The sequence below is a fragment of the Neophocaena asiaeorientalis genome, unplaced genomic scaffold, assembly GCF_003031525.2.
Source record: "Neophocaena asiaeorientalis asiaeorientalis breed wild unplaced genomic scaffold, Neophocaena_asiaeorientalis_V1.1 scaffold481, whole genome shotgun sequence".
In the NCBI taxonomy this organism is placed as follows: domain Eukaryota; kingdom Metazoa; phylum Chordata; class Mammalia; order Artiodactyla; family Phocoenidae; genus Neophocaena; species Neophocaena asiaeorientalis.
The window spans coordinates 218,250-243,627 of record NW_020174559.1 but is presented as its reverse complement, the minus strand read 5'-3'; the positions used below and the strand labels follow the sequence as shown (position 1 = coordinate 243,627).

The following is a 25,378-nucleotide window of genomic DNA, read 5'->3' as shown; positions in this document are numbered from 1 at the left end:
CCTGTTTGTTGGAGCCCTCTCAGTTGGAGGCCTGAATGCTCATAAGAAGTCCCTCCACCCTGAGTCACCATACTGGCGAGATCACGGGGAGAGGCCCTGAGACTATCCACAGTGGGAAGGCACGTCCTGATGAGTCCTCTCTTCCAAGCGCCCAGCCAAGGCCCCACGCATGCAAGTGAAGACATCTGAGGCCTTCTGGACAGGGGGTCAGCAAACTTTCCTGTTAAAGTCCAGATGGTAAATATTTTCAGTTTTGTAGGCTTTGCAATCTCTGTCACAAATACTTCTGCCATTGCAGTGTGAAAGCAGCCACAGAGAGTTCCATAAACGAATGAGCATGGCTGTGTTCCAATCAAATTTTTTTCTACAAAAACAGGCAGTAGACTTGATTTGACCTGAGAGCCAAGCACTGACAGCCCATTTACAAGCCGAAAAACCACTGAGTGACCCCCAATACAGGTCAAGTGGAACTGAAGAACTGCTTGGCTGAGCCCTGCTCAAATTTCCTACCCACAAAATTGTAAGATATCATAAAATGGTTGATGTTTAAAGCCACTACATTTTGGGATAAGTTGTTACACAGTCATAGATAACCGGAACAGCATATTAAAGGTTCTGAGAAGTCCTGTGTCTAAGCCAAGAAACTTCCAAACTCATTTGCCCACAGATAGAACCTTTTCTTGTAAGAAACATCTACACATATTGATTGCAAGATTCCCACTGGGAAATGCCTAACCTAACCTCCAGACACTGAATCTCTCCGAAGCTGATTCCAGATGGTGGTGATGTTGGAAATAATAATAAAATCCACAATTTTCCAAAGGCACTCTACTTGCCATAGACAGTTCTAGGTTATTTCATCAATTCTCTTCAATCCTCATCATTCCCCTGGGGTGGATTTCATTAGCTCCATTTTACAGGAAAGCTAAGTGTCCTATGGAGGCAGGATTCCATCTCAGGTCTTCCTGACTCAAATCTTATGCTCTGTCCTCCGTCCCACAGTGCTTCTCGGGATGGTGACCATCTCGGGGGCGAAGGGGCTTATGTGGGTAGTGACGATAGGTGACTGGAAGCTCCCCGAAGAAAGGAATCCTGTCTCTTTTCTCCACAGCTCTGTCCCCAAAGCCCAGAGCATAGGCGGTGCTCAAAAAATAGTGGACAAATGAATGGATGTGTAGAGGGATGGAGGATACAGTCGAGGTCCTTCAGTGGTGCTGACTGTACCACGTGAGGATAGCGATGAAGAGGGGTGCGCCCCTGGTAGCCATGGGGATGATCATATTGGGGTGGTGACGTGACGTTGGGGATGCTGGTGTGCGATGGTGACAGTGATGGTGTCTATCTGTGATGACAATGGGGCAGTGATCATGATGACAGGAAGCACTTCCTTTTTTGAGGCTAGAAGCTTCTGCATTGAGCAAAGACCAATCCAGACCGGTAAGGGTCTCCTGACAGCACCCCGTCCGCAGCCCACCCTCCACGCCCTCTGCAGCTCTACCTTTCTCAGGAGGCTGTGCCAGCTTCAAACTTCTTCAGCCACACCCACACTCCCTGTTTAAGAAAAGACAACAAGAGTTCACCCCCTACTGGTCCCCAACTCGGGCAAACCCTCCCCCTCTCTCAGCCTCAGATTCTTCCCCACAAATGTGCTCTTTCTGTGTGCTTCAAGCCAGGAAGAGCCCAGGCAGCAGAAACTAGTCAGACTTTGTCTCCTTTGGTTGACAGACCTCAGTTCTAGTCCTCACTCCACCACTTTTTAGCTCTGCGACCTCAGACAAGGGACTTCAGTTTTCTGAACTTCGTGTCCCAATTCTGTAAAGCGAGGATGACACCCACACCCACATTGAGAGAGCTAACGAGATAGTGGATAGAAAGTGTGTTAGCTCCCAGCGCCGAGGTCGGCTTTACTCTGCAGGCCTCGGGCACCTATGACACCCCAAACCCAGCGAAGTGAGGGGCTCTCTGTGGCCCAGAAACCCTAGGGGAGGAGAGAGGGGAGAGTGAGAGAGGCAGGGGCCTTGGGCAGCGGCTCTGTCCTCACCCAGGGTTTTCTGTAACCTTAGCCTTCTCTCCCCCACCCCCCCGCCCGTCACTGATGGATTTCTGCCTCAGCCTTGCCCGCAGCTCATTCAGAGGAGCAGACAAAACATGCTTTGTACATCATTAAAGCCTCCTTTCAGCAGAAGAGAAAAATGATGGGATTCCCCAAGGGAGAAGGTGGAACAGAAGAAGAAAGACCCTCATGTTGCTTCCCCTAGAAATAATTAGCCCGGTTCATCAAACGGGGGGCACGGAATAGGAGAGTCAGAGCATCAGTCACTTGTTGATTTTGAGAACCCAGCCCCCGAGAAATCAGTGTCCTCAGCAACTTTAAAACCTTGCTGGTCTCACCTCTGACCTTCCAGCTTCCCTGTCAGCTGGTGGCCCAGGCTCTGTCTGGAGGCTATCCTGGGCTGGGTGCTGCCCCACACTCAGGGCCTCAGGGACCCAGGATCTCACTGTCCCGTGCCGAAGCAAGCAGGAGGGTGACCTAGGTTGGCCCATTGCTGAGAGAAGCCCCCGGGTAGACCCACGCAGGCAGTGCCCAGGCCCAAGTGGCCAGGGACCGGTTGTTTCCCAAGGTCAGGTCACAAAACACGTGTGACTAGGAGCTGGGAGTCCTGCTTCCCACTTCTAGCCCCACCACCGACTTGCTGTGGGACCCAGGAAAGTCGCTGTCCCTCTCCCCGCCTCAGTTTCCCATGCTATAGCAGGAATGGGGCATATAGAGCCCTGAGGCTCCATGGATTCCCTTGGGCTCTCCCAAACTGATAACAGCTCTTGAGACCTGAGCAGGGGGGTGGCAGAGGTCCTCGCCTGGTACAGAGCCACACTGGTGGGCTCCTGGGGGGCTGGCAGGCTCCTTGCTGACCCCTGGGCCACTGACCTCAGGCTCCCGCCATCTGCGACACTTCTTGATTCACTTGCATTGTCCACGCGCAGCCTCCAGAGGGCGTGGTCAAGACCCTAGACCGGCTCTGTGTGCCGCTGCCCGCCCAGCCCGGTGCCTGCCCCACCCACCCATCTGCTGGGGGGCCGGTGGATGAAGGTGAGCTCCTGGGCTGTCAGCAGGATCCAGTAGGGGCCCCGCACGAGCTGCAGCTGCTGGATGCTCAATCTGAAGGTGAGAAAAGTGCAGGACAGAGAGGATGGTGCAAATATCACTCCCCCCATCCGGCTCCTCGGATCTGCCTCTGACCCAGAGCCCTCCCCCGTCCTCTCCCGGTTTCCCTTCCTGTCTCCCCATCAGTCCCAGCTGGGCTGAAGGGCACCACTGAGCACTGTCCCCCAAGAGCCCCTCGGCCCAGCTCAGGGCAGGACCCTAGGCCTGATGTGCCTTTGAGTCCCTAGCCTCGGTGTTTCCAACTCACCTGGAGATCTCTCGGGGTGAGAGCTGGGGGCAGAACACTGCCCCCTCCTGGATGTGGCTGAGACTCAGGGATCACAGAGGACTTCAAACCCAGGAAGAATTGTTTTCCAAGCTGAAGAGCCCTGGGGGTCATCCTGACCAAGCCCTCACTGTATAGATGTGTAGCCTGAAGCTCAGGAAGGATGGAGTCTTGTCTGAGGGCCCAGGCTTCTTCCCCAAGTCTCAAAGGACCTCCCAGGAGGTCCTCTGCCGGCCTTGATAGGGTCCTGACTGCAGCTCTAGGATGGACAGGAGGGTGGGGAGGTCCTGAGGTCTGGGACAGAGGATGGGAAAGTTGCCTGCAGATGACAGGGCTGTGTACAGAGGAGAGGCCCTGTGGGGTGGGGGGCACAGAGGGACAGAACGAGGCTCAGATGCACAAGATCTCACCTGATGAGGCAAGTGAGGCCTGCCAGCCAGCACCAAGACCAAGTCAGGGCCAGAGCGAGAGGCCGCCTGGGGGCTGCTTACCTGTGGGGAAAGCAGGGTTGGACATGAGTCCCAACAGTAACAACTGCACATGGAGCTCAGCCCCTTCTCTCAGCTCCTGCTACCTACTCCTGGGTCCTCCTCTGGGATGTGAGGACACAAACCCCTGCCCAGCACCCTCTCCAGGGCAAGGCTCAGGATGGCCCCAGACCGGGAAAGTCCTACCTGTGGACTGGTCATCACGCACAGATGTTGATTCCCAGCACAGCTGTTAGGGTTCTCACCTCAGGCTCCTGGCCTCCAGGGGCCCCACAGACCCTGCTCAGACCCCATGACTGTCCTGACCACACTCTGGCCCTTGTCTGCCAGCATGTCAGGCTCTTTGCCCTAGACTGAGAGCAGCTGGACAGCAGAGCCTGTTTCTTATTCATCTCGGGGTCCCTAGGCACCTTACACAGGGACTGGACAGGTAAGATGCTGAATAAATACTGTGGATCCCTGTCAATGATTATCCTACTTCTTGCATACTCCCCACGATGGGCCACTCACTACCTCTTTTGGCAGCCAATTTCAGTGTCATTCACTTTGACTGTTAGAAGGGCCCTCCTTACACTGAATCTAAACCTCTCCAGCCCTCATATCAGGATTGGGTGTGAAGAGGCTGCTCAGGACCGCTGGGCAAGGTGGAGAGGGCTACTTTGCTTGGGCAACCCCAGCTTCAGCCTGGGCTGGCAAGGTGGTGAAATGCCAGGCCCTATTCTGGAGAGAGGACATTGACCTCCACTGCCACAGAAGCTGGGGGGAGGCATACCTTCTTCCTTTGCCTCCCTCCCTTCCTGTCTTTTGCTGAAGGATAAGCACTGACTGTCTGCCCGCGGATGAATCTCCCCCAATTTGAGTTAAGTCCAGATAATAATAACAGCACTGAAGAGCTTGTAGTACTCACTATACTGTTGCACGTTGTGTTGCACTGAGCACCTGTTCTAAGGATGCCACGTATTTCAATGCAGTTATTCTGCACGACCTCTAGAAGTAGGTACAGTCATGACCATGATTTTGTGGAAGAGGAAGCAGAGAGATAGGCAACTGTCTGTGAGTGGCAGAGCCTCGGTTCAAACCCAAGCAGCCTCGCTCAGGCATCTGGGCTCCCAACCACCGCCCACGCTGCCCCTCACCCAGGCTCCTAGAAAGGAAGCTTGACTTGCCATCTGGAGGAGGTGAGGGAAGAAGCATAGACAGGAAAGCGGTCCAGGCCTAGGGAGCCGCAAGCACAAGGGTTCTGAAGCAGCAGTGTACCTGGTGTATTCAACGGGAGGGCAGAACCACATGTGAGGAAGACAGAGGGCAGGAGGGAGCTGAGGGCAGAGAGGGCTCTGGCTGGACTCCGGGCAAGGGAAGCTTCTGCAGGCTCTGAGCAGGGGAGAGCCAGATCTGACTATGTTTTCCGAGAATCCTCCAACCTGCCACGGTGAGGTCCAGGACAAGAGCAGAAGCAGGGAGGCCTGCAGGGAGGCCGCTGCAGTAACCTAGCGAGAGACGACGGGGGCCTGGACCAGGGAGGAGATAAGGGAGTGGTGAGCAGGGCTCTGCTTCTGGGCGAATTCTAAAGATGGAGCCCCAGTGTGCTGCTGACAGGCTGGGTGTGGGGTGTGAGGAGACGAGGGTGCCTGAGCCTCGGGGAGGATGGGGTTGCCATCACCTGCAGTGGGGAAGACGATGGGAGGAGGCCAGGGGGCAGATCGGGAGTTCAATTTCAAAGTCAAGTTGGAGATGCCAATTATTCATCCAAGTAAGAGAGGCTGCTGAGGGGTGGCGGGAGCCTGAATGAAACATCGTCCCAGCCCTCATGGAGCTAATACTCGTGAAGACCAGCCCCTGGCTCCCCTCTCCGGGGGATTCTGTCTGGTGGCAGAGGCAGGAACAGCAGAGATAACACCACACAATGTGGTAAAGCCGTGATGGAGGCAGCCAGGGGCTGCTGGAGCTCAGAGATCTCTACAAACACCTCCTCTATCAGCCCTGGCTCGCAGACTTCACCTTCTGACAGGTATTCATTCATTCATTCAACAAATCCGTCAGCAAACGTTTCTGGAGCATCCACTGTGTGCTGAGCTCAGTGCCGAGAATTGAAGATGCAACAGCAGACGAGAGTCACAGTCACTGCCAGCACCGTGATGGAGCTCACAGTGTACTGGGGGGTCAGGGGTGAGGGCAAGAGCTCTACGCCAGTGCAGGGATGATGGTTCATTCATTCCTCCTTCCCTAGGGCTGAGCACAGTGCCTGGTGCCTAGGAAGTCCTCAGTCAATATTTGTGGAAGAAAAGAGAGGCAAAGAAACGGTTGCGTGAAGGCTTCTTCTTATGAGCTCCCATTAGTCTGGGGACAGATGGCACTGGTCCTCCCCAGCACAGGACACACGTGCTGTGAAGTCATGCACCCAGAGGCTATGGGGAGCACCGAGGTGGGCTCCCAGCCCTGACTGCACAGTTGTTCTGCAAGGAAAGGAAGGATTTAGCCAGGCAAAAAGAGGGAGCACTCGAGGAAGAGGAAAACGCACATGCACAGGGAGGCCAGAAAGGGTGGCGTGTGTCTGGGGAAAGGAGAAGCGAAGCAGCATTGGGAGATGGAGGTAACAGAGCAGCAGAGTCGAGGTCACGGGGTGGGGTGGCTGCTGAAGGTCTGGGGCCGGCAGGGACATAAGCGAGCCTGGCCAGACCTGAATCTACCCACCGATAGTGGTAACTGTAACTAGGTGTGCACTAGGAAGTGTGGGTGCACTTGTGTATACATGTAGACATCTGCTCATCTCTATCTACCTATGTGCTTGTATGTCAGTGCAATTCCAGCAGGGATGCAAATCCAGGTAGATGAATGTCGGAAATGAGAACATATGGGCCTCACAGCTCACACTCTCCAGTGGTCATGAGGTAAAGGAAATCCTGCACTTGGAGTCGAAGACTTGAGGGCTCCCTGTGTGACCCTGGGCAAGTCACCTAACCTTTCTGAGCTTCAGCTGTCCACTGGGGCCCACAGAGGACAGTGTCCTTGTCACGAGGCTGCGGCACAGTTTAGGAGAGCTGAGAGATGGGAACGTGCTCTGTAAATGCTTTAGCTCTGCTAGGCCGAGGCGAGGCCTTGCTAGTTTTCCCTGGAGCTTCGCAACCTCTGGGTCAGTCTTCTCGATGGTGGGGCAAGTCTCTTCCTTTCTCTTGCTCTTCACGTGACTGTCCACATGGAGAGCCTTAATGAATGAATGATGGATGGATGGATGGATGGACAGATAGACAGATGGATGGATGGGTGGGTGGATGGATGGATAGATGAATTACCTCTCATGCAGAGAGTATTAGGGTCAAACCAGCAGCTGGAGTCACGTACCGGAGGGGCTCCTCCTGGAAAGTGTATGGCCCTGCCCAGGGGCTGCACTTGCCATGTGCCTGTGTCCAGATGTGAGTGGGGCCCAGCTGGCTTCCCTGACCATCTGTGTCCAAAATGACATACGGAGCCAGCCTCCTGTCCTTCTCATCTGTCCGGATCCTCTGGCTAAAGCCAGCCACATCCAGAAACCCTGTGTGGTCCCCTAAGTGGGTCCCTGGGAATCCTGCCCCACCGCTCTCAGAGCTGTTCAGGGCATGGGCCAGCAGGACAACAGCATCATAGATGGTTCCAAAGAGTGGGGACACCTGTGGAAGAGAAGGTCTCTCAACTCCATAACCCCATGGCATAGGCTCCCAGACATTTCTGGGTCCTGGCCCTCCTGCCAGCAGCAATTGTTTGAATTATCATCCCCTTTCCCCATTCCCCTACACAGTGCTTTCTTTAGTCCCGCCATTACTTCAGTCCCCGCTCAGAAGCCTCACCATCTCCACCATCATGGCGGCCACCACCACTCACAGACATCTCAGACTTACCTAATATGCCCAAAACTGAACTCCTGATTCTACCGCACCAAACCGCACTCCTGCCAGATTTTAAGAACTGGAATTACCACCTGCCCAGTTTCTCAAGCCTAGGCTTGATTCCCAACTTCTCTATTTCTCTCTTCCAGTTCATCATCAAATCTTTTTGGTTTTATACCAGAATTTGTTCCCAATCGAACTGACTTTTCACCACATCTACTACTGTCACTTGGGTCCCAGCCCCCCTCACTGCTCACCTGAACCACACAGGAGCCTCCTAAGGGCTTTATCGCTTCGTCTGGTCCTCTTCAGACCATTCCCCAAAAAGCAACCAAACCATGTTTTCAAAAAACATAAATCTTTTCTCACTTAAACCTCACCGATGGTTTTCCATTTCATTTGTAAGATCAGATTCCTTACCTGGCTTGCAAAGCCGCACATGATCAGGCCCCAAGCTCATCTCAGACCCCTTCCCCATCACTCACGAGAGTCCTGCCATTCCACACTCCCTTTCCTCCTGTTCCTCTGGCCATTGACGCTCAGCTGCCTCTGGGCCTTTGCACTTGCTCTTTCCCCTGCTTGGTTGCTCTTCATCCAGATATACGCCTGGCGCCTCCTTATCATTGAGAGCTCAGTTCAAGGGCCGCCTCCTCCATTCTCTGCCTATCCTGTCTCTTGTTGCCCACTACTCCAGCCCAGCCACTCTCTGGCACTTTATCCTGTTTCATTTTCTTGGCGACACAATCACTATTTGAATTTGGTTATTGGGTTGCTTGGTTATTGTCTGTCTTGCCCTAACAAAATGGAAGCTTCCTGAAGGCCAAGTCTGCCTTACCCATCACCACGTCCCTGATGCCTCGAACAGTGCCACATGAGAGGGACTCAACCCACATTTGTCAGATGAATGACTGATTGAGTGACCCTCCATCGTCATCCACATCCCTGTCACCACCTCCAGACACTATGGTCTTCTTATCACTAAGAAGCAGACATCCCAGGAGAGCCTCAGGCAGCTGAGTCCTATAAGCCAAAACGGAGCCGGCAGCCGCATCCCGGCCACCCACACTCTTCAGATCCACAGCAGTGACTTCAGAAAACCTTCTTGCTCTCCCACACTTCCATGGCTCTCTCTTTCTCATCTTCACAATGTGTTAGAGAGATGTGGAGAAAGGAGAGGAAGAATGTGTGCTACCTCCATTCCTTTGCTCTAGCTGACCCCTGTGCCTGCAGTGCCTTCCCCTCATTTCCATCTGCCATCACTTCTCATTTTCAGGCTCTTCCCTGATGTCGCCTCCTCGGCAAAGCCCTGCCCACACCCACACCCTTGCAGATCAGCTCCCCCAGCCTCTGGGCTCCTGGGTTCCCCGTATCCACATCTGTCTCCCGCCAGCCTCAAGCCTCCTCCCTGCTGGAGCTCTGTGTCCCCAGAGCTCAGCTATCATCAGGCACAGAGCAGAGCTCAGTGACCGTGGTTGAATGAAGCGTGTACAAAACACTCGGCCCTGTGAAGTGGGTCTCATTATCCCCATTTCCTCTGCTGGCAAACTGGATTCAGAGAAGTGAGGTGCCCCAGGAAGGCTGAAGATCCAATCTCACCCTTAAGAGACTGCCAAGCTGGTAGGGAGGCAAGTCCCAGACAAGAGAAAAGCGGATCACAAGTGCGGGCAGTAGCAGGACCAGTGGTGAGGATCTGAGGGCCCCGGGAGGAGGGCTCACGGAGGGCTTCCCAGGGTCTGAACCACCTACACTTGGAGTGTAGATCAGGAGGGTAAGAGGATGCCCTCCCAGTGCCAACTGCAATGGTCTGTGCAGAGTAGCTCCTAGAAATTATGTTCAGTGCAGAGGAATAAGAAGGACCTTGGCATTACACAGAGGAATAAATCCTGATTTTATCATGTACTAGCCCCTGACCTTGGGCAAGGCATTTAACTTCTCTGAACCTCAGTTTCCTCATCTGTAAAATGGAGATGACAATAGCTATACCTGGCAGAGCTGTGGTGAAGACTAAAATGTGTAGCGTATTTACAGTGAGGATAGTCATTGTGGTGAGTAGGTAATTAACTAGGCGCTTATTAAACAGAATAGCTATCATCATCACCATCACCATCATCACCGTCTTTGGATCTTTGAGGAGAGGCAGGTGTACTGGGGTGTAAAGAAAGCTGGACCAGGAGGTGGAGGTCTGAGCTTCAGCCCTAGTCCTGCCCCTGCCCCATTCGAGGCCTCAGCCTCGGGCTTCCCCAGTGGCGCAGTGGTTGAGAGTCTGCCTGCTGATGCAGGGGACACGGGTTCGTGCCCCGGTCTGGGAGGGTCCCACATGCCGCGGAGCGGCTGAGCCCGTGAGCCATGGCCACTGAGCCTGCACATCCGGAGCCTGTGCTCCGCAATGGGAGAGGCCACAACAGTGAGAGGCCCGTGTACCGCAAAAAAAAAAAAAGGCCTCAGCCTCCCCATCTGTAGAAGAAGCCGGTTTGCAGGGCTGGCCAGACCTGAGCCCTCCTGGTCTGTGATGCTATGTTTCTCCCAGCTCAGAGGCCAGGGTCTTGGGGAGTACTGCTTTTCTACCAGTCTCTGAGGGACCCTCTGTACACTCCCTCCTCTTCCACTGTGATGTTCTAAGTGGTCTCCTAACATCCCACCCCAAGGGATGAACCCCTCAGAGCAGCTGGGTTTGTTCTGGGCTCACAAAGAGCTAATCATTTCTTGTTGGGAAATAGGCATATATGGCTGATATTAATGACAGACACCTCTCCCCTCAATCTGTACTTCCCAAAGCACCTGTGATCCACTCCTTTGCCTGGTGCTGCTAGAGACCCTGAGGAGAGACCTCTTATCCTCTTTTCCAGAGGAAGAAACTGACTCTGGGCAGGGCGGTGACTTGTCCAGGGTCTCACCAAAAGTTAGGGCTGAGTTGGTCCTGAGCCTGGCTTCCCACCTCCCAGCCAAAGACAAAAATCACCTCTCTTATTGAACACCTAGAACATCAGAGCTGAAGGATCCTGGAGATCTAAGCATCTGAACCAACTCCTCTGTGTACAGATGGGGAAATGGGTACAGAAAGGAGTGTGGACTTCCCTCCATCCCACAAAGCAGCAGGAGGCTCCCCTGGTCCCTCAGTCCTGCTGGCCATGCTCAGTGTCCCAGGAATTCTGCGGCCGATGGCCTGCAAGGGGTCACAGAAGGCTCAGGCCCTTAGCGAGGGCAGCCTCTGGCCAGGCTAGAGGAGGAGCCACCTTCAGTCCCACCTCCACCTCTGACTCGTGAGACAGTGTTCACACCCTTTTCGGTGCCACCTGTACAGGGAGGGCTTAGTTTATATGTTTAGGGTCTCCAAAGATCCTTCATCTCCAATATTCTAGCTGTCAACAAAAATTAGGAAACAGGTGATTTTTATCTCTGCAGCTGGCCATGTCCCCTCTCCTAACCCTTCCCCCAGGAGTGTGTGAGCTGCAAGTGCTCCCACCTCTGGCACAAGGGGTTCAGGTGCCACCCTCCTAGGGAGGGACCGTTTGTAGTTTTAGACTCAAAGAGAGAGACACTGAGGATTAGCCACAGATATTGGCTCATGGAGCCAAGTTCATGAAGCTAGTCGATTGCATAAAACCATAACGCAAAAAGATGAAGATGCCTTTAGTTACATTAACAAACAAATGACCAAAATATTCCAGGGAAGGAGGATGGGGGATTCCAGTCAGAGCCAGGGGCCCTTCAAACCCTGTATCCAAGGGTCACTCTCCTGCACCCCAACCTGGTCCTTCTTGCCTCCTTCAGGGCAAACTCCCCAAAGACCCATCTGCCACGCTGTGCTGTTGGAACTGATTGACCGCCTCTCGGAAGATCCTGAGGTTCCTGCGTGAGCGTCCTCGGATTTCAGACTCTCCAAGCGGGCTCTGTCCCGGGGAGCCCCCGTTCCCACCGCAGCCCGCACAGTCCCACAGTCACCCCTCCAGCTGCCTGCCAGCTTCCAGAGACTCCTGCTGAGGGAGGGACTCGTATACAGCTCATTCCCTCCTGTCCTCCATAGGGGCCTGAAGAAACGGTTTGGAAAATTCCATCTTTTCAGACCCTAGGACTCCGGGGAGCCAAGCACAGAAGAGAAGGAGGGAATGAAGGAGAGAGGAACTGAGGGAAGGAGGCAGGGAGGGAAGGAGGATGTCTTCAGCACTACGGACAGCTCCACACCTGGCTGGGACTCCCAGGAGGAAACGGGAATGGGCGAGCACCGAAGAAACCAGCATTACTGAGCATCCACTACGTGCCAAGCCCTGTGCTGGGCACTATTTATACAACCCACTGAGACAGGTACTGTCATTATTATTCCCACTTTATATATGAGGAAAGTACAGCTCAAAGAGGTTAGGTAATTTGACAAAGGGCACAGAGCTAGTAAAGTGATGGGGCTGACTATTGGTCCAGGCTTCTGCTCATCACACCACATTGATTCTTTGGGAATTATAACAGCGGTTTTTCTATCTTCTCTTTTGATGTGGACCCTTATGTGGAGATAGATGCCAGAATGCAATGGATTTTCAGCCCTTCCTCTGCCACCTGCTCTCTCCTACTAAGGTGAAATTAACCTTTACTAAGTGCACGAAATTTGTACTATGTGCTAGGGATTGTACATACCCTGTACAACCTCTCCGGGCTGTACATAGTGAATGCGCAATAATGCTGGTGTCTTTAGTGCTTGCCCATTCTTTTTTCCTCCTGGAGTCCCAGAAACCACTGTTTCTGATGGTTAAGTGCTGCCATCTACCTGGCTTCCCATTATTCACACTGAGATCAAGGAGCTTCCATTACAACACCCCCCATGGCCATCTCTGGCCTACAAAGGACAACTACCATAGAGTTCTTCAAGGATAGGGAGGTCTCCCACCCCCATGAATGAATTCCTTAATGCTTGGGTGAAGGGAGTGTCCTCCAGCTTCTCCTAGGGTTGTGAGCAGGTTGCCTGTTATAGATCCACTCCAACGTGCCCACTCTCCTGAGGCTTCAGACTTTCCTACACAGTGTTCCAAGGAAGTTCTGGAATTTCAACATTGTTCAGTAAGGCCATCACTGTGTCCAAGCTTCAATTAATCAGATTATTATAGCCAAGACATGCTAACAACCTAAATGTCCAACGACAGATGAATGGATAAAGAAGATGTGGTACCTATATACAATGGAATATTACTCAGCCATAAAAAGGAATGAAATTGGGTCATTTGTAGAGATGTGGATGGACCTAGAGTCTGTCATACAGAGTGAAGTAAGCCAGAAAGAGAAAAACAAATATCGTATATTAACACATATATGTGGAATCTAGAAAAATGGTACAGATGAACCTATTTCCAGGGCAGGAATGTCTCCATCCCAGATGTCTCCACCCCATGTCCTGGGGTCCCAGTCCTTTCCTATTAGCACTCTTCCTTCAATACAAGAGACCTGGGGTGGAGGTGTCGTAACTCTGCAAACTTTACCATCAGACCCTGGGTTTGGTCCTCGGTTATACCCTCCTTGCACCCACAGACATGAGGGACTCCTTCAAGCTCTCATGGAAACCTTCTGTTGTTCACACACGTTTTCAATTTTATGGTCATAATTTTCTATTTATTTTCTCTCTCTCTCCCTCTCTCTCTCTCTCTCTCTATATATATATATGATCTCTTGGGCTGTAGGAAGAAGCCATGTGCCTCTACTGTCTGTTTTTTTTTTTTAACTTCATAAATGCCCATGATCTTGGAAGATGGTTTTATTTTTAATAAATTTATTTTTGGCTGTGTTGGGTCTTCATTGCTGCGCATGGGCTTTCTCTAGTTGCAGAGAAGAGCGGGGACTACTCTTCCTTGCGGTGTGCGGGCTTCTCATTGCGGTGGCTTCTCTTGTTGCGGAGCACGGGCTCTAGGTGCATGGGCTTCTGTAGTTGTGGCACGCGGGCTCAGTAGTTGTGGCTCTCGGGCTCTAGAGCGTGGGCTCAGTAGTTGCGGCACATGGGCTTAGTTGCTCTGCAGCATGTGGGAATCTTCCCGGACCTGGGCTCAAACCCATGTCCCCTGCATTGGCAGGTGGATTCTTAACCACTGAGCCACCAGGGAAGTCCCTCCACTGTCTTTATAACCAGTATTGTTGCCACAGGGCAAAGTGCCACAGCCACTTGATATGCCAAAGTCTGGCCTTCCCACCTGCACCGCACCCCATGCTACTTCCCATGATCATTTGAGTAACTGTGATACTACCAGATGTCATGAATTACTTGCATCCTATTTCCCCCAGCAGGAGATTATCCCCATGGTGCTCAAATACAGGACAAACCCAATTCCAGAATCCTATTTGGAGAATCTAGTTCCTAAGACCACTCTTGGCGCTAGACAGAGTCCTAGCAGGAAACTGAGGGCAGACTCAAATTAGGGTAATTCTAGAAGGGCTTGTTTACAAAGGCCTATTATAAAGGTGGGAGCAAGGGTTTCTAAAGAATATTGCAGTAACTTGAGACTAATGGTAGCAGACCTATTGCCTCTCCAGGTCCAAAGGGACGAGGGGAAGGAGTTTTCTGGAGCCCAGAAGACAGTTGGTTGCCTCAAAAGGGGAAAGGACACATCCAGACTATGATGTCCCCACAGGGAAGAATCAAGGGAACTAGAAACCCAATCCCATGTCTCTTACCCTTGCTGCTAGGCTTCTCATTGGCCAAAACTAACCAGAATCCAGGATCTCTCCAGGGGTTCTAGAGTCCACTCCATCTGTCCCCCAGAAAAACAGAAGTCCTTAGCTGATGAAGGAGCCTTAAGTGGTCTCTGAGACACCTCTCAGACAGGAAAAGAACTCTGTGTATCTCCACCCACACTTGCACATATCCACTGGTTACTGGCCACTCACTATTCCCTGGGCCACTGCCCTGCTGTGAGCCAGTCAGCTGTTAATGCTTCTGTCCTGTTGTGTTGAGAAATCTGTGTCCTCTGACCTCCACATCCTGGTCCTTGTTCTATACTCTGCCAGCAGGGCAAGCCTGTATCCTCTGGCTGTCACCAGCCCCAGACGGTCAAGAGGCATCATCAAACACAAAGTACCAGTAAATACCATCCACAGAGCCTTTGCAACAGCCAAGATAGTCATAAGAGCAAACACGTTATGTTTAGGACCATTATAGGTGTTTCCCACGTAATGATTCATTTCATCGTCACACTCCTATGAGATAGGACAGGACTTCCCTGCCTTGTTCATTTCTGGCGCCTTAAGACCCTGCCTGGCCCTTATTAGATATATAAGAAGTCTGTGTTGAAGTTACTGTCTCCATTTTGCTACTGCAAATCACAAAGCTCTTGAGGGGCACAGCTGGGATTTAGAACCAGGCGGTTGAGCTCCAGAGCCCATGACCTCAACCCCAATATGTGCTGCTTTTATCATTTTAACATAATGCCAAGCTTTCCCTCATCTTTTCTTTTCCCAGGAAAGCATCTCCAAATCCTTTCACGTTCCTCACATAGGTAATAACATGACGTGACATAAATGGCACTCAGGTGGCACTGTGGTATATTCTCACCTCATTTAAGCCTCATTATAACCTTCACAGTGCAAGGCTTGAAGGGGCAAGGACCTGTTCAGTCCTATACATTGCTGTAGCCCCAAAGCCAAGCCTGGCACAGAGCATATCACATTAAATATCAATTGGGTGAGTTAACTTTACAGATGAGGGATTGAGGTTCATAAAGCTTAATAAACTTTCCCGAGGTGGCAGAATTAGTAAATGACGGAGCCCTGATTTGTAACCTGTCTTTGTCCCCAAAACTGTTTCTACTGGCCTCTCTGGGTCTCACTTTCCTCTCCAATTAAATGGGGATTTTAACGGCCCTTCGGGTTGCTGTGGGGACAAAGGGTACAATGAGGTAGAGGCAGTCTGCAAACAGGAAAGGGGGACACAGATGCAGTGCTACCTTCTTTCCCTCTCTGTGTCGCTGAGCCCTGGTGCAGAACAGGAGCCCCAGAGAATGAGGGTGATGCCTCCAGACAACGGTGAAACTGAGATGGATGGAAGACGGGTGGATGGATGGACCAAAAATAATGCCCTTTCGAAAAAGATGTTACTGTACCAGGGTGGACGCTGGCTGGTCTTTTAGCCTTTATCCAGCAGAGGGCACCAAGGCTCCAATAATTAGCCTAGACTAGAGTTTCCTGGCAGGAAAAAGCCTCCTGCAGGAGGGCACTGTAGCCAAGCCCTGGTCCTGGTCTGTAGCTTGTTGGCAACTCTGGCAGGTGAAAGGATAGATACACAGAAAACCAGGTCAGAGACCACGGGGCACAGGGTGAGGCGTAAAGAGCACAAGCTTAGAGACAGACCCTCTCGCCTGCCTCCAGTAACAGGGGCCTCAGGGAGAACACTTCACACGCCAGAGCCCTGCTTCCCTTTGTAAAATGGGGAAATAAGTGTACCTTTTAGGTTTGTCGTGAGGATTAAATGAGATACACTAGAGAGCACTCAGTATGCTGGACGCTCTCAACACTTACAAGTGAGGTATTCACGGTTCAGAGTGGTTGTTTGACTTACCCGAGGCCACAAAGCAAATACAAGATGGGAAGTAAAGATGGTCTCCATGGATCCTGATGAGATTTCTAAGCGAATAGAGAAAATTCTGTTAGGATCAAAGTGGTTTGGGGCAATGGAGACAGTTCCAGGTGAATGTGGAAATTTTAGGGGTGGAAACTGCTCTGAGGCTAAGGAAGGTTCTTGGAGACAAGGGCTGAGTTCAGTGAACTCATCCTGCCACCTGGGGTGGATACCAAATAACCACTTAACAGCCCGCACAGGAGCTCCAGGTACACTTCTGTAATGTGGGAAATTAACATTTTAATGTGGAACTCGACTTGCATCTCCTCGGGTGGCTGGGTGTAAATTTGCCATCTGTTTCAGAAGGCTGAGTTTTTCCCTAGGCATTTATTTTATGTGTTGTTGTCACTCGTGATCCCTGCCAGGGATTTATCGCAAGGACCAGGCCTGGCTTGAATTGCCTTGGAATGAGCTTGTCAAGTAGCAGCAACCTGCAGAAAGCCAAGACTTTCAAAAAATGAACAGAAAACCCACGTCGTGTTTCCCTGGAGCAAGTGGAGAGTCCTGCCCGGAAAACACAAAAGAGCGAGCCGGCTTTGGATCATGAGCTGGTCCCCTGGCCCTGAGAAGGAATATGGTCCACACTGTAGCGCTCCTGTTTTAGCAAGTGGCTTGTAGAGAGCAGGCCTCCCCTGAGACTGGGAGAGGACCCAAAGGAAAAGTGGCGGTGCTCTATTTGCCCTTTTCCTCCTCATAAGTCAGCGTCTAAAACCTGCCAAGGTGCTGCAGGTCAGTGTAGACTTGAGTGGGACCGTACCCACCCCGGTCTAAACCTGCTTCTGCAGCCCCCAAAGCTGCTCACCACGGTGAATGACAGGCTCTGCCACCTGAGGGTCTGCCTCTTCCACCAGCAGCACGTGACCCCACCCCCGACCTGGCTTAAGCAGGATCTTTGCCTTCATTCTTCATAAAGCTCCTCCCATCCATGAGTCCAGCTTGTTGAGATTCACCCCTTCGTCTGTCTGTGACTTCAACCTTTTTTGAGCCCTTATTCTATGCCAGCTCTGTCCTTGGTACCAAGGAGACTGGATTACTAAGCCAAGGCCCCTGCGGTAACCTAGTGGGAGAGGCAGAGGATTGCCACCTAGTGGAGGGTGTGTTATAGGGAAGAACAAATCTGACTCCATATTAGATCTGTTTCTTTTACTGTAAGCTTTGTGTTCTACTGCTTTAGCTTCAAGTTGAGTGTTGTCAATAGCCTGAAATGTACAGGATAACCCATTCTCAAGGCTCTGACCTTTAAAGGTATAACTCTTTCCCATTCATATAGAGATTAAAAATAACATTTGTCTTGTTGGAGGTTTACAGGAACATCGTGACCTGACCCGCATGGACAGCTGCAAGAACAAAGGATTCTGACATCAAGAAGTTCTTGAGAACCAACCACGCCCCTCCCTCACCTTGCCTTTAAAAATGCTTTGCTGAAACCCTTCAGGGAGTTCAGGATTTGGGGGGCATGACTGACCCGTTCTCCTTGCATGCCCTGCAATAAACCTTTCCCTGCTCCAAAGTCTGACATTTAGGTTCGTTTGGCCTCGTTGCGCTTTGGGTACGTAAACTTGCGTTTGTTCAGTAACAAGTGGAGGCACAAAAGGAGGTGGAAGCAACCCTCTCTGGCACAAAAGGAGGTGGAAGCAACCCTCTCTGGATCCTGTGGTCTGGTGAATCTCAGCCCCTCCCCTCCTCATGCATGTGCTGGACCCCAATCTCCAGCAAAATGATTGAGCAGGACAGAGGCGACAGAGGCAACAAAGGCATGTCAACTGACAAGGAGCCAGCAGCAAATAGTAAGAAGTAGATGGGAGAATCCAGAAAACTGTGAGAAGCAGCCTGATGAGAAAGTGAGCCGCACTTGTCAGGGGGACCCGTGGCAGCGCCCTGGAGGGCATGAGGCTGAGAGTTTGCAGCCTCAAGTGCTGTCCAATTCTTCTCCATGGCCCCAGGACCCCAGACAGCTCTGGCCCAGCACGGTTCTGCAGAGCTAGCCATGTTCTGGGAACAGGGCTGAATGCGTCAGGTGACACCGGGGCGTGGAGACCTGGGGCACCCATGCTGGCTCCATGTCGAGGGCCCTGGCCGTGAGTCGGGGCGGGAGGCAGCTGCTCCCTGTGCTACCAGACCACCGGCTGGCACCTCCAAACAGGCAGCCTGCCACTTCCCACTCTGACATCTGAGGCCACCCTCTGGGGCCATCTTGTTTCCTTTAAGATTGCACTACTTGTCGGACTTCCCCGGCGGTCCAGTGGTTAAGACTCCGAGCTTCCACTGCAGGGGCTGTGGGTTTGATCCCTGGTTGGGGAACTAAGATCCCGCGTGCTTCGCGGTAGTGTGCCCACCCCCCAAAAAGAAAAAGATTGTGCTACTTGTGATGTGCCCCCCAAGCTCACTGCCGTGTTCCCTCACCTCCAAAATGCAGAGCCTCTGGTCAGATGTCTGGCTATAACATGGCACCTACTGGGATATCAGATCTGACAGCTTTTTTTGCTGTTGTGCCTTTTCTAAGACTAGAACCAGCTGCCAATGGTCTGCTTGGGAAGGATCTCTCAGCTTCTCTTCCCACTGTCAAATTTTCATCGTTGGATTGTCACAGTGGGTAGAGGACACCAGAGGCAGGTCAGACTTGTGCTGGGATGAAAATGCCTCTGAACTGGCCTGTGATCTTGGGAGCCTGTCTCCTCACCTGCCTAATGGGGGACAATTGTGCCTGCCTCCTGGGGTTGCTGTGAGGTTTGTGTGGGATGACACGTGCGCCTGACACGGGTTGGGAGGTGCACAGCAAATGGGGTTCTGGAAAGCATGGGGCCAGACAGCAAAGTGCAGAACCTGTGGGTTTTATAGGATGGAAACCAGATCCTAACCCATGGATGGGTCAGAATTCTCTCTCCTTACTGAGCCTTGATCTGTGTCTACATGGGGAGCGTTGCAAGGGCTGAAAGCTTGCAATTAAGGCCACAGTAGACTCCAACGAGCGGAACACTCTTTAAGCAAACCTGAATGCCGGCTCAATGAGAGATGACTGCCAATGCTCGTGCCCCAGCTGTGTGTGTGTGTGTGTGTGTGTGTGTGTGCGCGCGCGCGCACACACACGCATGCAAACATGGAATGCGATTGTTTGTACAGCTGACGCCTGCTCTCCAGGTTTGGGCTGTGGCAGGACGTGACACTCCATCTGAGTGCTGTGTCTGACTTTTGGAGCCTTCTTTAAGACAGAGGCAGCCAACTGGACCCAATGTGCTTGCTGGAGCCAGCCTCACAGCTGCTGTCTCCATCACAGGGAGGAGCCTGGCTCTGGTAGGGGCCGCGTGGCATCAGCTCTCAGATCCCAGCCCCAGGCCAGGGCATGACTGAGAAAGGGGACTCTGGGCAGGGATACAGAGGGGGTGTTGACCCAGAAACACTGGTCCAGGAATAGGTTGAGAAAGCAATGTTGGTCAGGGAGTTAAATGGAGCAGTGATCAGGTAGTGATGGGGTAAGGAGAAACAGTTCACAGTTGTCATAGATGGGGAAGAGGTAGAAAGCCAGGGAGAAGGGCAGAGAGGGAAAAGAGTCCATAGAATCAGAAGCAATAGAAACAGAGGAAGGGAGAGAGGGAGAAAGAGATGCAAGGAAGAAAAATTAAGATAGGAAGTAGATGTTCAGAGAGGGAAATAAAATCATAGTAAGAGGAAAGAGAAAAACTCCAAGAGAACCAGAGGCAGACAGGGAAATAGTGTATGATAAATAGACAAGGAGCAAAAAGAGAGGTTGCAAATAAAAGGGAGTATGCCAGAGACGGGAGGAGGAGAGGGCAGAGCCTGGAGGGGCCTTAAGACCTACCACATTCAACCCTCACCCCTATTTTCCAGATGAGAAAAGTGAGGTCCAGGAAATCAGTGACAGAATCAGGCTTAGAATACAGGTGACAAAGCTAGTGAAAAGGGAAAGAAACCTGGAGAAAAGGTGAGAGTCCAGCAGAAAGCCCCAAATGGTTGAGGATCAAGAACAGAAGGGGTGGAGGACTTCCCTGGTGGTCCAGTGGTAAAGAATCTGCCTTCCAATGCAGAGGACGCGGGTTCGATCCCTGGTCACGGAACTCAGATCCCACATGTCATGGGGTAACTAAGCCCCACGTTCCACAACGACTGAGCTCACATGCGTCAACAAGAGAGCCTGCGTCCGCAAACTACAGAGTCCACACAACCTGGAGCCCACGCGCCACAGCTAGAGAGAGAAAACCTGCACGTCGCAACTAGAGAAGAGAAAACCCGCGTGCCACAGCTAGAGAGAAGCCTGTGCGCCGCAACAGAGATCCCACATGCCGCAACTAAGACCCGACGCAACCAAAAATAAATAAATTAATTAATTTTTTTAAAAAAAAGAAGAGGAGGGGTGGGGAGAGGGCCTGGGGTCTGGCCCACAGGCTGGGCTGCCGTGATGGGGAGACCCTGGGCACCCAGAGCAGGGAACACCTGGCCTCTCCCTAAGTTGGGGGGCTGGCACTGGCCCACAGACCTGAGGGCCTCCTGCCTGTCCAGGTCCCAGCTGCAGACAGAGAAACCGGGTGTGGTATGGGCTGAACCAATACTAACGCAGTGATTTCCACTTCCACACATTCTTATCTAGTCCAGGGATCTGGCTCATCAGACCTCTTCAAATTAAACCAGTAAATCAGAAGGAAGCACCCTGGAGGTGGGCACACTGGCAGGCCTAAGAAATGTCAGCTGACAACCAAGAAGGAGATGGAATAATCGTGAACAACAGATACCAGAAATCACTGTTTCTCGATCTGGGACCAAGCAGAGCAGGGGCACCAGAGTCATGAACAATAAGCCTGCTTAACAACGATTCACAGTTATCAAGATCGTGTAACCACCCTAGCGAACGCTGCTTCCAAAGGTGCAGAAGCCTAACACGCGTTTTAGAGAGAGGGTCTCAAGTCAGGAGTCCAGCAATGTATTCCGAGGGTACAAGAATTCTCCGAGAAGTTTTAACCGTGTGTTTTCCTTATTTGACATTATTTTTTAAATTCTCTTCCCAGTTATGGGAGCAAATGATTTCCTTTGAAGTGACAATTCAAAGTTAAAAGAGATTTTCATAGAATAAGATTTGAATTTCTTGGTCAGTGTTAAGGACTGACTGTTGAGTGGTCAGTTCAACAAATGTTGACCTTTACTTCCCCTTTGCCAAGTCCCGGGCCCACATGGGAGTTGGCCTGGCACAGGGTATCAGAGCACAGAAAGGGTTAGGAAGTTACCCACATGAAGGAGGGGGGCAGTGCCTGTGATGGCAGACTGGTTATGTATGATCAAATAAGTAAATATATTCAGCATAATGGAAGGCAGTTTTCTCACTGTTAGAGGAGGGAGTTACAAATATGGAAAGAGAGAAAAATAGAATTTTCTGTGTGATGTCGGAGTGGAATTGGAGGTTGTGGGATGAACACGTGGTTTTCCAGATAGATATGCTTTCTAGCTCTTTCCACTGAGAGGAGCTGGAGTAGTAACATTCCAATAGCAATGAGCACCCTTAACACTTAGATCTTAGCTTCCAAAAGGAACCGGGGCTCCTTGTAGAAAGGGCTTATTCCAAGCCTGGAACAGGGAAGGAAAAAGATGAACCTGGAAAAGCTCATGGAAAGTAAGGAAGTGCTCACAGAATGATTGGGATATATCAAAAAGACACAGAAGTTGCTGGTCAAATCTGGAATATCCTGTGTGTCAAAATAAATAAGAAGAAGAACAGATTATAACTCATTGAATAAGAAACCAGAAGTCCAGGGGGCTTCCCTGGTGGCGCAGTGGTTGGGAGTCCACCTGCCGATGCAGGGGACACGGGTTCGTGCCCCGGTCCGGGAAGATCCCACATGCCGCGGAACGGCTGGGCCCGTAAGCCATGGCCGCTGAGGCTGCACGTCCGGAGCCTGTGCTCCGCAACGGGAGAGGCCACAACAGTGAGAGACCCGCGTACCGCAAAAAAAAAGAAAAAGAAAAGAAAAGAAAAGAAACCAGAAGTCCAAACTGTCAGGGAGGGAGGGAAAGAAGGAGGAGCGAGGGAGATTTTGATGTAGAATGGGGATACTGATACAGTTTCAGAATACTTCCCCACAAAATACTTATTCATTTCAAATGGAAAAGAAATAATTTTCTGCAGTAATTTTCCTGTGGAGAAGCTTGGCAAGAACCATCAGAGTGATCAAAGTGAACATCACCAGTAATGGAGCAAATGAAAGCGTGTGCCACCTGGTGGGATGCACCGAGAAGAACACAGCATCACTTCTGTGATGTTCCTGCTCAAGATTCTCATCATGAGGTAGCATCAGACAAACCAACGTTGAAGGGCATCCTACTGAATACCTGGCCTGTAATCTTCAAAAGCATCAAGATCGAGAAAGTCAAGGAAGGGCTGAGGAGCCATTCAAGTCTGAAGGAGACTACGAGGCACAGCACCACACAAGATTTTGAACTGGATCCTTTGGCTCTAAAGGACATTACTGGGACAATTAGAGAAACATGAATCAGGTGTAAGGAGTAGATTATAGTAATGCATACATGCTCATTTCCTGATTTTGATATTCCTATTGTGGTTATGTAGGAAAATGTCCTCGTTTGTAGGAAACACTAAAATATTCTTTGAGGGAAAATATAAATTACGGCACTCGCAACTTTTCTGTAAATGTGAAATTGTTAAAAAGGTTTTCTGATCTTCCCACAATGGAACTCCCAAATAAAGTTTTTCATCTGAACAATGCCAACCTTCAAGGAATGAATAACCCCGAATTCATAAACACTTCCATATGAAAATCAAAGTCGGTGTGATAAAGAAAAATTGCAAGCTTATAGAATATATGAACGTGTATATAAAAAATCCCAAATAAAACTGCAAGCTAAGTCTAGGGCACCAGACTCCAAGGGCCTTTCTTGAGAGTCAGCTGGCTGGCCTTCTGCCCCTGCCGGGCGGGTCCTCCACTCCCTGTGCTGCAGGAGTGCCTTCTTGGATCCTGAGGTCCGCCCCCTTGAGAGGTGACACAGCCTGGGCTGTTGAGGGACTTCCTGCAGCAGGTTGCCAAACTACCCCTGAATTGCCTACTTTGGATTGGTATATGAGAAAGACATGAACTCCTCTTATGTTTAAGATGCTATTATTTGGGGATTTCTGTCATTCACAGTCAAATCTTATCTTAAATCTTAATATCGATCAATAACAGATTCAAGGAGAAAAGCCATATTTTCACCTAGTAGGTTTTTTAGAAAAGGATTCAGTGAAATTCAATGTTCATAATTTTAAAAAGAACTCTTGGCAAACTTGGAAGAGACAAAAACCTCCTAAACCTCGTAAAGAATACCTACACAACTCCCGCAAACAAACATTATAGTCAACAGTGAGTTGTTTTTTAAAAAATCCTCTTTAAAATTAGGAACAGGACAAGGATACTTGCTGTCACAAATTCTATCCAATTCAGTTCTGGAGCCCCTAGTCAAGGCAATACAGTAAAGAGAAGAAATGAGAAATACAAAGATATGAAAGGAAAAACAAAACTCTCATTGTTTACAGATGATATTGTCTACGTGGAATCTACAAACAATCCTGAAACAAATCATTAAAATAATAGCGTTTAGGAAATGGGTGAATGTAAGATAAATACATTAATAGCAGCTGCATTTTTATGTACTGGCAACATAAAATTCAAAAATGTAATTTTTGGCCGCGCGGCATGCAGCATCTTAGTTGCAGCATTCCCCAGTAAGGATCGCACCTGTGCCCCCGGCAGTGGAAGTGCGGAGTCCTAACCACTGGACCTCCAGGGAACTCCCAAAAATGTAAGTTTTTTAAAAGATGCATTTACAATAGAAACAAAAATTTAAGTGTACCTTGAAATAAATTTAACAGAAGACATGCAAGCTCTTTTGCGAAGAAATATTTCATTGAAAACATTTTATTGAAAAACATTAAAGACCTTTAAAAAGCAGGGGATACTTAAGATTCATGGATAAAAAAATCATCAATTATTGGTGTCAATTATCTCCAAATTGATGTATAGATTCCATATCATTCCAATCAAAATTCCAGCAGATCTTTTGGAGAATTTTGCAAGTCAATTTTAACATGTTTTTTTTTTAAATAGACGAGCAAAAAAGCCAAGATACTCCCCCAAAAGAAAAATCAGGTGAAGGGCCTGCCCTAGCAGCTATTGAGACTTATCATAAAACCATAGAAATTAAGAAAGTGTGGGTGTTGACATAGGTGGCAAACAACTGGAGCAATGAAACAGAATAGATACCCTAGTAATAGGTCCTTGCATATGTGGAAACTTGATCTATGACAGCTGTATTGCAGATGAAGAAAGGACCATTCACTGAATGGCGTTAATACTTCTGGTTAACGTTTGGCAAAAAATGAAGTGTGATCTGCACCTCACACCAGACACAAAAATCAATTCCAGATGGATTAAGAGCCTAAATTTGAGAGCCAACTTTTCTGTTAATTTTTGGAGAACATATAGAACATATACATTGCTTTATGAACTTAAGATAGAGGACTTTTTAAAATAAGACATTAAAAATGCAAACATGAATGCAAAAAGAGTTTAGAACTTATGGTCATCAAAAGATACCATAAAGAAAGTGAAAACATGATCTGCAAATTGGGTGTGGCAAATTTTATTTTCCGAAGATGGCTGCAACAATATCTCCCATCCCACATGCTCTTTTAGGAGCTTGCCACTCCCCATCAAGAAGCAGAGTCTACGTCCTCTGCCCTTGGACCTGGCAGGCGCTTGTTGGCCCTTGTCTTGACCAATAGGGTACAATCAAAGTGATGATATGTGACTTCCAGGTCTAGGTCATAAAAATGCCATACATGTTAACCTCCATCCCTTGCTTCTGGCCTCCTCCCCCACTCCCCACCTGCACTTTGCAGGTGACACATTACTGCTTTCCGGTTCAGACCCTCGCCTTCACCACATCTGATATGCTAATATTTGCGTGGGCTTGGTCTCTCCAACTGTCTCAGCAAGACCCTCCCCCAGCACCACCTGGCCT

At 50.3% G+C, this 25,378-nt stretch overlaps 1 protein-coding gene across 1 annotated transcript in view; it reads right to left on the bottom strand.

Moving 5' to 3' along the window:
• The window catches only part of LOC112408003 (olfactory guanylyl cyclase GC-D-like), a 45,157-nt gene extending 37,405 nt beyond the window's left edge, over nucleotides 1-7,752 (bottom strand). Inside the window, 5 exon segments of the mRNA XM_024757501.1 lie at nucleotides 1,522-1,551; nucleotides 2,857-3,006; nucleotides 3,061-3,157; nucleotides 7,379-7,560; nucleotides 7,738-7,752. Of these exon segments, the coding sequence (XP_024613269.1) occupies nucleotides 1,522-1,551; nucleotides 2,857-3,006; nucleotides 3,061-3,157; nucleotides 7,379-7,560; nucleotides 7,738-7,752 (474 nt within the window).
• Nucleotides 7,753-25,378: the final 17,626 nt, after the last annotated feature.